Source organism: Oncorhynchus kisutch, unplaced genomic scaffold (genome assembly GCF_002021735.2).
Source record: "Oncorhynchus kisutch isolate 150728-3 unplaced genomic scaffold, Okis_V2 scaffold1173, whole genome shotgun sequence".
In the NCBI taxonomy this organism is placed as follows: domain Eukaryota; kingdom Metazoa; phylum Chordata; class Actinopteri; order Salmoniformes; family Salmonidae; genus Oncorhynchus; species Oncorhynchus kisutch.
Window position 1 is genome coordinate 57501 of NW_022263118.1, and position 16133 is coordinate 73633.

A 16133-nucleotide genomic window follows, 5' to 3' on the forward strand; every position below is an offset into this window, starting at 1 on the left:
AGTGCTGTACAGAAACCCAGCCTAAAACCCCAAACAGCAAGCAATGCAGATGTAGAAGCACGGTGGCTAGGAAAAACTCCCTAGAAAGGACAAAACCTAGGAAGAAACCTAGAGAGGAACCAGGCTATGTGGGGTGGCCAGTCCTCTTCTGGCTGTGCCGGGTGGAGATTATAACAGAACATGGCCAAGATGTTCAAATGTTCATAAATGACCAGCATGGTCGTATAATAATAAGGCAGAACAGTTGAAACTGGAGCAGCAGCACGGTCAGATGGACTGGGGACAGCAAGGAGTCATCATGTCAGGTAGTCCTTGGGCATGGTCCTAGGGCTCAGGTCCTCCGAGAGAGAGAAAGAAAGAGAGAAGGAGAGAATTAGAGAATGCACACTTAGATTCACACAGGACACCGAATAGGACAGGAGAAGTACTCCAGATATAACAAACTGACCCTAGCCCCCCGACACATAAACTACTGCAGCATAAATACTGGAGGCTGAGACAGGAGGGGTCAGGAGACACTGTGGACCCATCCGAGGACACCCCCGGACAGGGCCAAACAGGAAGGATATAACCCCACCCACTTTGCCAAAGCACAGCCCCCACACCACTAGAGGGATATCTTCAACCACCAACTTACCATCCTGAGACAGGGCCGAGTATAGCCCACAAAGATCTCCGCCATGGCACAACCCAAGGGGGGGCGCCAGCCCAGACAGGATGACCACATGATAGGCTAATTGACATCATTTGAATCAATTGTAGGTGTACCTATGGATGTATTTCAAGGCCTACCTTCAAACTCAGTTAGTCTTTGCTTGACATCATGGGGAAATCATAAGAAATCAGCCAAGACCTAGAAATAAAAATGGTAGACCTCCACAAGTCTGGTTCACCCTTGGGAGCAGTTTCCAAACACCTGAAGGTACCACGCTCATCTGTATAAACAATAGTACACAAGTATAAACACCATGGGAGCCGTCATACCGCTCAGGAAGGAGACGAGATCTGTTTCCTAGAGATGAACGTACTTTGGTGTGTGAAAAGTGCAAATCAATCCCAGAACAACAGCAAAGGACCTTGTGAAGATGCTGGAGGAAACGGGATATAACGAGATATAGAAAGTATCTATATCCACAGTAAAATGAGTCCTATATCGAAATAATCTGAAAGGCCGCTCAGCAAGAAAGAAGTCACTGCTCCAAAACTGCCATAAAAAAGCCACACTACGGTTTGCTACTGCACATGGGGACAAAGATTGTACTTTTTGGAGAAATGTCCTCTGGTCTGATGAAACAAAAATAGAACTGTTTGGCCATAATGACCATCGTTATGCTTGGAGGAAAAAGAGGGAGGCTTGCAAGCTGAAGAACACCATCCCAACCGTGAAGCACAGGGGTGGCAGCATCATGTTGTGGGGGTGCTTTGCTGCAGGAGGGACTGGTGCACTTCACAAAATAGATGGCATCATGAGGGAGGAAAATGATGTGGATATATTGAGGCAACATCTCAAGACATCAGTCAGGAAGTTTGTCATGGAAATGTCCTCTATTTACCAAATCATGAGAGCCACACACAAGTCAGAGTTAGTTATCACAAAAGTCCATCTTTAATTATTTGAGCTCTATCACAACCCTGTGACTCTCAGATCAATTCAGTGTCTATCAATGAATTCTCTGAGATTCCCTTACACATTTCAACTGAGATCCTTTATAGCAAAGACACACACACACAGCCAGAGAGCATAGGCATAATTTATCGTTCAGCTTTGTCTCCTAAACTATGTTATTTTCTCAAACTCAGAACCATAAACAAATCCTCCATATCAACAGCCATATATCAAATCCATCCTATCTTGACAAGATCACAGAGACACACTGACTGGCACACAGACATTGTGGAGCCAAGAGATACACCTTGACCTTTCCCCTCTCTCCGGCCCAAACAACTTAGTCTTGACATAGAACAGATGCTGCAACCCCGCCACAGTATTATACAAACACATTCTGATGAGAAGTAACTTACAAACATATGATGAATATAAAACATCTTACCTTTGTTACCAACTAATTCTGATTATTCCCCAACAAGTTAAAGCTTGGTCGCAAATGGGTCTTCCAAATGGACAATGACCCCAAGCATACTTCCAAAGTTGTGGCAAAATGGCTTAAGGACAACAAAGTCAATGTATTGGAGTGGCCATCACCGACTTGCCAAAACTATAGTTTGTAAACAAGAAATGTGTGGAGTGTTTGAAAAACGTTGTTTTAATGACTCCAACCTAAGTGTATGTAAACTTCCGACTTCAACTGTAGGTCATATGAGTGGCGACTCATTAGCATGCGAATTATTAATGAGCCATATATCCCACCTCACATTGTCTCCCGTCCCCATTGTTGCTGGGGAAACAGTAGAATACTCTGAGGACATTCTACATTCTATAGAATCTCTTGTTGAGTTCTCCGGTCAGAATCTTCTCTGCTCTTGTCATGTTGATGGTAATTCCCCGTCTGGAAAGGCAGACAGGAGCAGGGAACAATCTGACTGTTTAAATTCAACAATACAGTTAAAAAGGCATTCCTGAATTAAAGAAAAGGGGTCGACTGCTTCGCTCCGTTCACATGTTAATGAGCCAGAGGGGAGACCACATCCCAAATGGCACCCTATTCCCTGTATAGTGAACTAATAGAGTTCCGTTTGGGATATACCCTTAAAATGAACTCGCTTTAGTTGGTTGGTTTAATATGAATGTTTCACTTCTTTCAGCACAAACTTCAGGGACATTTACTGAGGATTGCAGTTGTACTTTGAACTCTAATCACCATCTGTCTCCCTGTCTCTCTGTCCCTCTGTCACTCTGTCACTCTGTCTCTCTGTCTCTCTCTGTCTCTCTGTCTCTCTGTCTCTCTGTCTCTCTGTCTCCCTGTCTCTCTCTGTCTCTCTGTCTCTCTGTCTCTCTCTGTCTCTCTGTCTCTCTGTCTCTCTGTCTCCCTGTCTCTCTCTGTCTCTCTGTCTCTCTGTATCCCTGTCTCTCTGTCTCCCTGTCTCTCTCTGTCTCCCTGTCTCCCTGTCTCTCTGTCTCTCTGTCTCTCTCTGTCTCTCTGTATCCCTGTCTCTCTGTCTCTCTGTCTCTCTGTCTCTCTGTATCCCTGTCTCTCTGTCTCTGTCTCTCTGTCTCTCTGTCTCTCTCTGTCTCTCTGTCTCTCTGTCTCTCTGTCTCTCTGTCTCTCTGTCTCTCTGTCTCTCTGTCTCTCTGTATCCCTGTATCCCTGTCTCTCTGTCTCTCTGTCTCTCTGTATCCCTGTCACTCTGTCCCTTTGCCTCTCTGTCTCCCTGTCTCTCTGTCTCTCTGTCTCTCTGTCTCTCTCTGTCTCTCTCTGTCTCTCTGTCTCTCTCTGTCTCTCTCTGTCTCTCTGTCTCTCTGTCTCTCTCTGTCTCTCTGTCTCTCTGTCTCTCTCTGTCTCCCTGTCTCTCTGTCTCTCTGTCTCTCTGTCTCTCTGTCTCCCTGTATCCCTGTATCCCTGTCACTCTGTCCCTTTGCCTCTCTGTCTCCCTGTATCTCTGTCTCTCTCTGTCTCTCTGTCTCTCTGTCTCTCTGTCTCCCTGTATCCCTGTCACTCTGTCCCTTTGCCTCTCTGTCTCCCTGTCTCCCTGTCACTCTGTCCCTCTGTCTCCCTGTCTCCCTGTCCCTCTGTCTCTCTGTCTCCCTGTCTCCCTGTCTCTCTGTCTCTCTCTCTCTGTCTCTCTTTCTCTCTCTCTCTCTCTCTGATACCCTGTATGAACTCTCTCTGTCTCCCTGTCACTCTGTCACTCTGTCCCTTTGCCTCTCTGTCTCTGTCTCCCTGTCTTCCTGTCACTCTGTCCCTCTGTCTCCCTGTTCCTCTGTCTCCCTGTCCCTCTGTCTCCATGTCTCCCTGTCCCTCTGTCTCTCTGTTTCTCTCTCTCTCTGTCTCTCTCTCTCTCTCTCTCTCTCTCTGTCTCCCTGTCTCTCTCTCTCTCTGTCTCTCTGTCTCTCTCTCTCTCTCTCTCTGTGATACCCTGTATGAACTCTCTCTGTCTGCCGTTCTGTTCATTCTTACTGGATTCAACTTTGATTCAGGGCAGAGTGGAGGAGAAAAAAATACTTATTGAATATACTAATGTGTGATTTGCATAAATATCCATAATAAAGAGACTGTGTGAAGCTGCTACTGTTCAATATTCATGTTTTCAGACTGGGAAGACAGAGGTCAGAAATATAAGAAGGAAGAATGCGACTGGATACTGCTGTGTGTGTGTGTGTGTGTGTGTGTGTTGTGTGTCCCAACAAAGTTAGCTGTGTGTGTGTGTGTGTGTGTGTGTGTGTGTGTGTGTGTGTGTGTGTGTGTGTGTGTGTGTGTGTGTGTGTGTGTGTGTGTGTGTGTGTGTGTGTGTGTGTGTGTAATCGTTAAGGAAATGACAGAGGAGGGGAACCTACTAGCTCAGTTAATATAATTTGAAGTACTGAAAAAAGAGACACACACACACACACACACACACACACACACACACACCATTCAAACCCCTAATTTCCCTAATCGTGACCCTAGCTCCTGACCCTAAACCTAATTCCAACCCTATGTTTAACTTAAACCCTAAACCCCCTAGAAATATCATTTCACGTTGTGGTAGAGTACGCTGCATGGTTGTGCAACTTGGTTATGACATCAGAGGGTTGTTGTGTTGTTGTTGACAGCATCAGAGGGTTGTTGTGTTGTTGTTGACAAGCATCAGAGGGTTGTTGTGTTGTTGTTGACAGCATCAGAGGGTTGTTGTGTTGTTGTTGACAGCATCACATGGTTGTTGTGTTGTTGTTGACAGCATCAGAGGGTTGTTGTGTTGTTGTTGACAAGCATCAGAGGGTTGTTGTGTTGTTGTTGACAGCATCAGAGGGTTGTTGTGTTGTTGTTGACAAGCATCAGAGGGTTGTTGTGTTGTTGTTGACAGCATCAGAGGGTTGTTGTGTTGTTGTTGACAGCATCACATGGTTGTTGTGTTGTTGTTGACAAGCATCAGAGGGTTGTTGTGTTGTTGTTGACAGCATCAGAGGGTTGTTGTGTTGTCGTTGACAGCATTAGAGGGTTGTTGTATATAATTATGTAAGTGTATAAACCTGGTACATCATCGATTCAACACTGGCCTTAGTGGGAGGGACCGTATGCATCAGGAGATTCTCCTGCTCTTTCTCTATTGGTTAATGAAGGTGTGATGTGTTGGTCCAGCAGACTCTCTATTGGTTAATGAAGGTGTGATGTGTTGGTCCAGCAGACTCTCTATTGGTTAATGAAGGTGTGATGTGTTGGTCCCAGCAGACTCTCTATTGGTTAATGAAGGTGTGATGTGTTGGTCCCAGCAGACTTTCTATTGGTTAATGAAGGTGTGATGTGTTGGTCCAGCAGACTCTCTATTGGTTAATGAAGGTGTGATGTGTTGGTCCAGCAGACTCTCTATTGATTAATGAAGGTGTGATGTGTTGGTCCAGCAGACTCTCTATTGGTTAATGAAGGTGTGATGTGTTGGTCCCAGCAGACTCTCTATTGGTTAATGAAGGTGTGATGTGTTGGTCCCAGCAGACTCTCTATTGGTTAATGAAGGTGTGATGTGTTGGTCCAGCAGACTCTCTATTGGTTAATGAGGGTGTGATGTGTTGGTCCAGCAGACTCTCTATTGGTTAATGAAGGTGTGATGTGTTGGTCCAGCAGACTCTCTATTGGTTAATGAAGGTGTGATGTGTTGGTCCAGCAGACTCTCTATTGGTTAATGAAGGTGTGATGTGTTGGTCCAGCAGACTCTCTATTGGTTAATGAAGGTGTGATGTGTTGGCCCAGCAGACTCTCTATTGGTTAATGAAGGTGTGATGTGTTGGTCCAGCAGACAAAGAGTCCCTGGATTCATAACAGATGAATAATGTGATGAGATGTTGGTGTTGGTGTGTGTGATGAGATGTGTGTGTTGGTGTGTGTGATGAGATGTGTGTGTTGGTGTGTGTGATGAGATGTGTGTGTTCGTGTGTGTGTGATGAGATGTGTGTGTTCATGTGTGTGTGATGAGATGTGTGTGTTGGTGTGTGTGATGAGATGTGTATGTTGGTGTGTTTGTGTGTGTGATGAGATGTGTGTGATGAGATGTGTGTGTTGGTGTGTGATGAGATGTGTGTGTTGGTGTGTGATGAGATGTGTGTGTTGGTGTGTTTGTGTTCGTGTGTGTGATGAGATGTGTGTGTGATGAGATGTGTGTGTGATGAGATGTATGTGATGAGATGTGTATGTTGGTGTGTTTGTGTTCGTGTGTGTGATGAGATGTGTGTGTGATGAGATGTGTGTGTGATGAGATGTGTGTGTGATGAGATGTGTGTGATGAGATGTGTGTGTTGGTGTGTGTGTGATGAGATGTGTGTGTGTGTGTCTGTGATGAGATGTGTTTGTTGGTGTGTGATGAGATATGTGTGATGAGATGTGTGTGTTGGTGTGTGTGTGATGAGATGTGTGTGTGATGAGATGTGTGTGTGTATTATGAGATGTTTGTGTGTGTGTGTGTGTGTGTGTGTGTGTGTGTGTGTGTGTGTGTGTGTGTGTGTGTGTGTGATGAGATGTGGGTGTGTGTATGATGAGGTTTGTGTGTGTAATGAGATGTGTGTAATGAGATATGTCTTTGGGTGTGTTTGATGAGAAGTGTGTGTGTGTGATGAGATGTGTGTGTGTGTATGTTGAGATGTGTGTGAGGATGTGTATGATGAGATGTGTGTATGTGATGAGGTGTGTGGCACGGGGGTGTTTATAGTCCCTTCCTCAGTCCCTTCCTCAGTCCCTTCCTCGGTTCCTTCCTCGGTCTCTTCCTCGGTCCCTTTCTCGGTCTCTTCCTCGGTCCTTTCCTCGGTCTCTTCCTCGGTCTCTTCGTCGGTCTCTTCCTCGTTCTCTTCCTCGGTCCCTTCCTCGGTCTCCTCCTCAGTCTCTTCCTCAGTCTCTTCCTCAGTCTCTTCCTCAGACTCTTCCTCAGTCTCTTCCTCAGTCTCTTCCTCAGTCTCTTCCTCAGTCCCTTTCTCAGCCCATTCCTCAGACTCTTCCTCAGTCCCTTCCTCAGTCTCTTCCTCAGTCTCTTCCTCAGTCTCTTCCTCATTTCCTTCCTCAGTCCCTTCATCAGTCCCTTTCTCAACTGTTCCTCTGAGAGAAAGGACAGGATTGCAGCTCTGATCCTAAAATAGACTCAATTATTTCCTCTGCCTTCCTTCAGGAAGCTGTGGACTTGTCCAGAACAGCTCTCTCTCTCTCTCTCTCTCTCATCCTCTCTCTCTCTCTCTCTCTCATTCTTTCTCTCTCTCTCAATGCATTCTGGGAGTGTTTGTAGTTGAGAGGCTGTGTGGAGGTCTCTGTCCTTACTTCATTTCTTTATTCTTTCCTTGGTCTTTTCTTTCAATTGTATTTTCTATGTTTGAGATTCAACGCACTGTTAGATTAGCGGTACCCGCTGATTTCATTCAAAGTTAGGGAGGAAGAGGAAGGAGTTTTAGTTTCCTAGGGTTTGACCGGTGTGGTGTGCACGATGGCTTTGCAGCATAGCATGGAGGACATGCTGTCTCCTCCGCTGTGTGTTCCTGAGAACGGAGTTAAGGTGGAGGAGGCTCTGCTCGCGGTCGGTGAAAAGGTGGGAGCTGAATTTATACATTCTGCTTTCAGAATGAACAAAGCAGTTGCTGTGTTCAGGAAGAGAGTACATTTAGTGGGCAGGCTGATTGCAGGTGGAATATTTGTAAGGGATGTGTTGGTGCCAATTTCTCCTCTTTCGACTCCTTAGATTAAGGTGGTAGTTGACAAATCTACTTCTGTTTATTGCGGATAATCAAATTGTTTGGTAGGTTTGGTAAGTTTGGTAGGTTTGGCAAGTTTGGTAGGTTTGGTAGGTTTGGTAGGTTTGGTAGGTTTGATAAGTTTGGTAAGTTTGGTAGGTTTGGTAAGTTTGGTAGGTTTGGTAGGTTTGGTAGGTTTGGGGAGAGGTGAAGGGAGAGGAGGAGGGGAGAGGTGAAGGAGAGGTAAGGGAGAGGAGGGGATAGGAGGAGGGAGAGGTAAGGGAGAGGAGGGGATAGGAGGAGGGGAGAGATGAAGGGAGAGGATGAGGGGAGAGATGAAGGGAGAGGATGAGGGGAGAGGTGAAGGGAGAGGATGAGGGGAGAGGTGAAGGTAAAAGAGGAGGGGAGAGATGAAGGGAGAGGTGAAGGGAGAGGTGAAGGGAGAGGAGGAGGGGATAGGAGGAGGGAGAAGTGAAAGGAGAGGAGGAGGGGAGAGGTAGAGGGAGGAGGGGAGAGATGAAGGGAGAGGGAGGAGGGGAGAGATGAAGGGAGAGGAGGAGGGGAGAGATGAAGGGAGAGGCAGGAGGGGAGAGATGAAGGGAGAGGAGGAGGGGAGAGATGAAGGGAGAGGAGGAGGGGAGAGATGAAGGGAGAGGCAGGAGGGGAGAGATGAAGGGAGAGGAGGAGGGGATAGGTGAAGGGAGAGGAGGAGGGGAGAGATGAAGGGAGAGGAGACAGAAAGGTAAAGGGAAGCAGTCATTTGAAACCAATTTTGGAGAGGCCTGCCTGCCTGCCTGCCTGTCTGCCTGTCTGCCTGTCTGTCTTGGGGTAAGGAGAGGAGAAGGTAGAGACAGAGAACTTCAACATGAACAGACGTCTCCATCAGTCAAACACAAGCAGCTTTGCATCCTGGTATTGTTGTGGATGCTGTTGTTTCATCTTTCACATTGTTGCAGTTTCCCCCAATTTCAACGGTGTACTTTAACTAACCTCTTTATTTCAACGGTGTACTTTAACTAACCTCTTTATTTCAACGGTGTACTTTAACTAACCTCTTTATTTCAACGGTGTACTTTAACTAACCTCTTTATTTCAACGGTGTACTTTAACTAACCTCTTTATTTCAGCGGTGTACTTTAACTAACCTCTTTATTTCAACAGGTGTACTTTAACTAACCTCTTTATTTCAACGGTGTACTTTAACTAACCTCTTTATTTCAACGGTGTACTTTAACTAACCTCTTTATTTCAACAGGTGTACTTAACTAACCTCTTTATTTCAACGGTGTACTTTAACTAACCTCTTTATTTCAACAGGTGTACTTTAACTAACCTCTTTATTTCAACAGGTGTACTTTAACTAACCTCTTTATTTCAACGGTGTACTTTAACTAACCTCTTTATTTCAACAGTGTACTTTAACTAACCTCTTTATTTCAACGGTGTACTTTAACTAACCTCTTTATTTCAACGGTGTACTTTAACTAACCTCTTTATTTCAACAGGTGTACTTTAACTAACCTCTTTATTTCAACGGTGTACTTTAACTAACCTCTTTATTCAACAGGTGTACTTTAACTAACCTCTTTATTTCAACGGTGTACTTTAACTAACCTCTTTATTTCAACAGTGTACTTTAACTAACCTCTTTATTTCAACGGTGTACTTTAACTAACCTCTTTATTTCAACGGGTGTACTTTAACTAACCTCTTTATTTCAACGGTGTACTTTAACTAACCTCTTTATTTCAACGGGTGTACTTTAAACTAACCTCTTTATTTCAACGGTGTACTTTAACTAACCTCTTTATTTCAACGGGTGTACTTTAACTAACCTCTTTATTTCAACGGTGTACTTTAACTAACCTCTTTATTTCAACGGGTGTACTTTAACTAACCTCTTTATTTCAACGGTGTACTTTAACTACCTCTTTATTTCAACGGTGTACTTTAACTAACCTCTTTATTTCAACGGTGTACTTTAACTAACCTCTTTATTTCAACGGTGTACTTTAACTAACCTCTTTATTTCAACGGTGTACTTTAACTAACCTCTTTATTTCAACGGTGTACTTTAACTAACCTCTTTATTTCAACGGTGTACTTTAACTAACCTCTTTATTTCAACGGTGTACTTTAACTAACCTCTTTATTTCAACGGTGTACTTTAACTAACCTCTTTATTTCAACGGTGTACTTTAACTAACCTCTTTATTTCAACGGTGTACTTTAACTAACCTCTTTATTTCAACGGTGTACTTTAACTAACCTCTTATTCAATTTCAACGGTGTACTTTAACTAACCTCTTTATTTCAACGGTGTACTTTAACTAACCTCTTTATTTCAACGGTGTACTTAACTAACCTCTTTATTTCAACGGTGTACTTTAACTAACCTCTTTATTTCAACGGTGTACTTTAACTAACCTCTTTATTTCAAACGGTGTAACTTTAACTAACCTCTTTATTTCAACGTGTACTTAAACTAACCTCTTTATTCAACAACGGTGGTAACTTTAACTAACCTCTTTATTTCAAAACGGTGTACTTTAAATAACGCTCTTTATTTCAACGGTGTACTTTAACCTAAAACCTCTTTGGAATCGTAGGGAAACGACTGCTGGAAAATGTTGAAAAGAGTGTGAGGAGAGGAGGAGGGGAGTTTGGGGGAGGAGGGGATGGGAGTTGGTGAGAAGGAGGATGGGAGTTGGGTAGAAGGAGGATGATGAGGGGAGTTTGGGGAGAGAAGGATGAGAGGGGAGTTGGGTAGGAGAGGGGATGAGAGGGGAGTTGGGGAGGAGAGGGGATGAGAGGGGAGTTGGGTAGGGAGGGGATGGGAGGGTAGTTGGGGAGGAGGGGATGGGAGTTGGGGAGGAGGGGATGGGAGTTGGGGAGGAGGGGATGAGTTTTGGGGAGGAGGGGATGCCAAGGAGAGTTGGGTAGTGGAGGAGAGTGGGGAGGATGGGAGTTAGGGAGGAGTGGAGGGGGGAGGGGAGGATGGAGGGGGAGGGGAGGGGAGGACAGGAGGAGGGGAGGGCAGGGCAGGGCAGTTGAGAAGTGGAGGTGACTGTCAACAAATAAGTGACCTGTGTGGCTCAGTTGGTAGATCATGGTGTTCACTACACCAGTATAGAAGGTTCAATTCCTGCTGGGCCATACATACAACACATGACTGACTGTTAGTGGCTTTGGATGGCGTTCTGGGATGGCCTTATGGGATGGCCTTATGGGATGGCTTTATGCGATGGCTTTATGGGATGGCTTTATGGGATGGCTTTCTGGGATGGCTTTATGGGATGGCTTTCTGGTATGTCCCAGTAGGTTAATGTCTCTGAGTTGTCCAGATGATGAGATTACTGTGAGAGGAGTCAAATAGGTGAAACTGTGAGATGTTGTTGGAGAGGAGAACATGTGTCAACATACAATATCATTACAGAGAGCTGACTCCCCCATCTCTACACTCCCCTATTCTCTTCCCCTCATCTCCCCTCCACAACCTTCCTCTCATCCCCTCCCCTTTTCTCTTTCCCTTATCTCCTCTCTCCCCTCTCATCCTCTCCTCCCCTGTCAGCCCTCCATACTATATCCTCCCCTGTTACCCCTCCATACTATATCCTCCCCTGTTACCCCTCCATACTTATCCTCCCTTGTTACCCCTCCATACTATATCCTGTTACCCCTCCATACTATATCCTGTTACCCCTCCATACTATATCCTCCCTGTTACCCCTCCATACTATATCCTCCCCTGTTACCCCTCCATACTATATCCTCCCTGTTACCCCTCCATACTATATCCTGTACCCCTTCATACTATATCCTCCCCTGTTACCCCTCCATACTATATCCTCCCCTGTTACCCCTCCATACTATATCCTCCCCTGTTACCCCTCCATACTATATCCTCCCCTGTTTTCCCTCCATACTATATCCTCCCCTGTTACCCCTCCATACTATATCCTCCCCTGTCAACCCTCCATACTATATCCTCCCCTGTTACCCCTCCATACTATATCCTCCCCTGTTACCCCTCCATACTATATCCTGTTACCCCTTCAATACTATATCCTCCCCTGTTACCCCTCCATACTATATCCTCCCCTGTTACCCCTCCATACTATATCCTCCCCTGTTACCCCTCCATACTATATCCTCCCCTGTTACCCCTCCATACTATATCCTCCCCTGTCAACCCTCCATACTATATCCTCCCCTGTTACCCCTCCATACTATATCCTCCCCTGTTACCCCTCCATACTAAATCATCCCCTGTCAACCCTCCATACTATATCCTCCCTGTTTACCCCTCCATACTATATTCTCCCCTGTTACCCCTCCATACTATATCCTCCCCTGTTACCCCTCCATACTATATCCTGTTACCCCTTCATACTATATCCTCCCCTGTTACCCCTCCATACTATATTCTCCCCTGTTACCCCTCCATACCATATCCTCCCCTGTTACCCCTCCATACTATATTCCTCCCCTGTTACCCCTCCATACTATATCCTCCCCTGTTACCCCTCCATACTATATCCTCCCCTGTTTACCCCTCCATACTATATCCTCCCCTGTTACCCCTCCATACTATATCCTCCCCTGTCAACCCTCCATACTATATCCTGTTACCCCTCCATACTATATCCTCCCCTGTTACCCCTCCATACTATAACCTCCCCTGTTTACCCCTCCATACTATATCCTCCCCTGTTACCCCTCCATACTATATCCTCTCCTGTTACCCCTCCATACTATATCCTGTTACCCCTCCATACTATATCCTCCCCTGTTACCCCTCCATACTATATCCTCCCCTGTTACCCCTCCATACTCTATCCTCCCCTGTTACCCCTCCATACTCTATCCTCCCCTGTTACCCCTCCATACTATATCCTCCCCTGTTACCCCTCCATACTCTATCCTCCCTGTTACCCTCCATACTATATCCTCCCCTGTTACCCCTCCATACTATATCCTCCCCTGTTACCCCTCCATACTCTATCCTCCCCTGTTTACCCCTCCATACTATATCCTCCCCTGTTACCCCCTCCATACTCTATCCTCCCCTGTTACCCCTCCATACTATATCCTCCCTGTTACCCCTCCATACTATATCCACCCCTGTTACCCCTCCATACTATATCCTCCCCTGTTACCCCTCCATACTATATCCTCCCCTGTCACCCCTCCATACTATAGCCTGTTACCCCTCCATACTCTATCCTCCCTGTTACCCCTCCATACTCTATCCTCCCCTGTTACCCCTCCATACTATATCCTCCCCTGTTACCCCTCCATACTATATCCTGTTACCCCTCCATACTATATCCTCCCCTGTTACCCCTCCATACTATATCCTGTTACCCCTCCATACTCTATCCTCCCTGTTACCCCTCCATACTCTATCCTCCCCTGTTACCCCTCCATACTATATCCTCCCTGTTACCCCTCCATACTATATCCTCCCCTGTTACCCCTCCATACTATATCCTCCCCTGTTACCCCTCCATACTATATCCTCCCCTGTTATTTCTCATAGAGAACATATTTGTTAGAGGGGATGGAATGTTGCTCCGTCTCTGCTCTTACTGTTCTGGATCGTATTGCTGAGAACTTAATCCATTCTCTTATAGTACTACCATCGAAGCCTCAGGCACACAGGTGTGTGTGTGTGTGTGTGTTTGGTCTGGTCTGTCTGGGACAGTAATTGTATGGTTGGGTAAGTACAGGCAATATATTAATATCAGGGCTCAGCCTCTGTAGAGAGTGGTGACAACTAGTCATTATCACACACACACACACACACACACACACACACACACACACACACACACACACACACACACACACACACACACACACACACACACACACACACACACACACACACACACACACACACACACACACACACACACCCTCTATACCCACTCTGTCTCTGAGAGGGAGTAAGTGTAGTGTCATGGATAATTCCTGGAGAAATCAGGAGTGTCTAAATGATAGACAGTGTGTTTTAACAATAGAACATCAGAATATCTTCATTGTAATTTCCCTCATTCATAAAACGGATGGGTCTAATGCTGAATGCTGATTGGTTAAAACCGCATTCCAGCCGGTGTCTATTCCATAAGTTACCACCCGCTAAATCTATGACGTTAAAATGCCTGTTTACTCTGTTCCATCTGACTGCTGCAATCCACTGTCTCATCAGCCCAGCCAGGCAATTTATAAACATTGATCTCCACTATAAAAATCATCTAGACATTATCTCACATTTCTTTTTCGACTAACATTTTGTTTTCAACAGTGGAGATTTGTATAAACCTTGCTGTCTGTCACCCAGACATTTTACCACATTGTTTAAATATTCCGATTCTATCTCCATAGTAACGAACGTGGATATATATACAATGAAATGTCAATTTGGAAGAAAGAAAAGGTCAAACGAAACGAAGTGCAGCTGGTTTTGCAGTCTTTCCAGGTTCAGTTTGAGGTGATTCTGTGAGCTGTGTTGTTGTCTAGCTCCGCTTAAACAACAGTGTCCTGATGAGAGAGCACATTTTCTACGTGAAATCACACCTCGTTAGCTCATTGTTATGGATGTTTCCAAATAACTGTCACTAGAAAACAGCTGAAACTAACGCAAATGTGGCTATTTTGCTGTTATTCTGACTGCGCTGTTTGACGTGACTGTAAGTTAGCCGTAGTTGGCTAGCTAGCTAGCAAGGGATAAGAACGTTGCTAACCAGTATGGCAATGGAACATGAAGAACGAACGACTGGGTCACGTCTCTAGTAACCGGAACCAATAGAACGAATGACTGGGTCGCGTCTCTAGTAACCGGAACCAATGGAACGAACGACTGGGTCGCTAGTAACCGGAACCAATAGAACGAATGACTGGGTTGCGTCTCTAGTAACTGGAACCAATAGAACGAATAACTGGGTCACGTCTCTAGTAACCGGAACCAATAGAACGAATGACTGGGTCGTGTTTCTAGTAACCGGAACCAATAGACTGAGCGACTGGGTCGCGTCTCTAGTAACCGGAACCAATAGAACGAATGACTTGGTCGCGTCTCTGGTAACCGAACCAATAGAACGAACGACTGGGTCGTGTCTCTAGTAACCGGAACCAATAGAACGAGCGACTGGTTGTGCCTCTAGTAACCGAACCAATAGAACGAACGACTGGGTCGCGTCTCTAGTAACCAGAACCAATAGAACCAGCGACTGGTTGTGCCCCTAGTAACCGAACCAATAGAACGAGCGACTGGTTGTGCCTCTAGTAACCGGACCAATAGAACGAGCGACTGGTTGTGCCTCTAGTAACCAGACCAACAGAACGAGCGACTGGTTGTGCCTCTAGTAACCGAACCAATAGAACAAACGATCAGCCGGCTTGGGTAGCAACCCTAGATTTGTGTCGGGACTATATTGATGAAATAGTATGACAAAATTCATTAAAATAACGTTTTTAATTAAAATATGTAAATTATTATTATTTGAATATGTTGGTAATGCCCTCGAAGCCGGTGTTTGGAGGACTGCAGTGACCTTTTGGTTACTGGCCCAACGCTCTAATCACTAGGCTGCCTGCTGCCCCTGTTATATACTGCTGTGTATAATTCTGTAGTTGTAATCTCTCTCTCTCTCTCTCTCTCTCTCTCTCTCTCTCTCTCTCTTAGCAGTCCTATGCCCCTCCCCCTTCCACCATGGTCCCTCCCAGTCCCAGCCCTAACAACGGTCACCACAGAGGAAGAGGAGGAGGCTGTAATATGGAGCAGCTCAGTCAAACTAACCTGTACATCAGAGGACTGCCCTCTGGGACCAGTGACCAGGACCTCATCAAACTATGTCAACCGTAAGTGGAGATTTCTCTCTATTAGTGAACTGGATATATCATTACTTTACTACCACCACTGACTGGACTAAACAGGTGAATCCAGCTGAGAGCTATGATCGCTTATTGACGTCACTTGTTAATTCCACATCAATCAGTGTAGATGAAGGTATTCCCAAACTGGGGTAGGCAGGGGTATGCGCAATGCAGTCGGGGTTATGCCAAATAAAAATGCATAAAAATATATATATATAAAAATATCAAAAAAGGGTCCATTTATATTTTCCAACGGGGCTATTACATTTGTGTTTTTCTCCTCGCCGGAGTAGCCTTGTTTCACTGCCAACAATACAATTCAACCATCTAGTGTTCAGCGAAATAACAACACAATATCAAATACAGGTTGCCTAGTCAAATAATGAACATCCAATCACATTAACCGTTACTCTCTAGTAGGACATCATACTGCTACTACTACTAGGACATCATA

At 45.3% G+C, this 16133-nt stretch overlaps 1 protein-coding gene across 1 annotated transcript in view; it reads left to right on the forward strand.

The window, feature by feature from the left end:
- The window catches only part of LOC116365154 (RNA-binding motif, single-stranded-interacting protein 3), a gene marked incomplete at its 3' end in the record, with an annotated part of 53443 nt that extends 37779 nt beyond the window's left edge, over positions 1 to 15664 (forward strand). The window contains 1 exon segment of the mRNA XM_031817858.1: positions 15489 to 15664. Coding sequence (XP_031673718.1) covers positions 15489 to 15664 — 176 coding nt within the window.
- Positions 15665 to 16133: the final 469 nt, after the last annotated feature.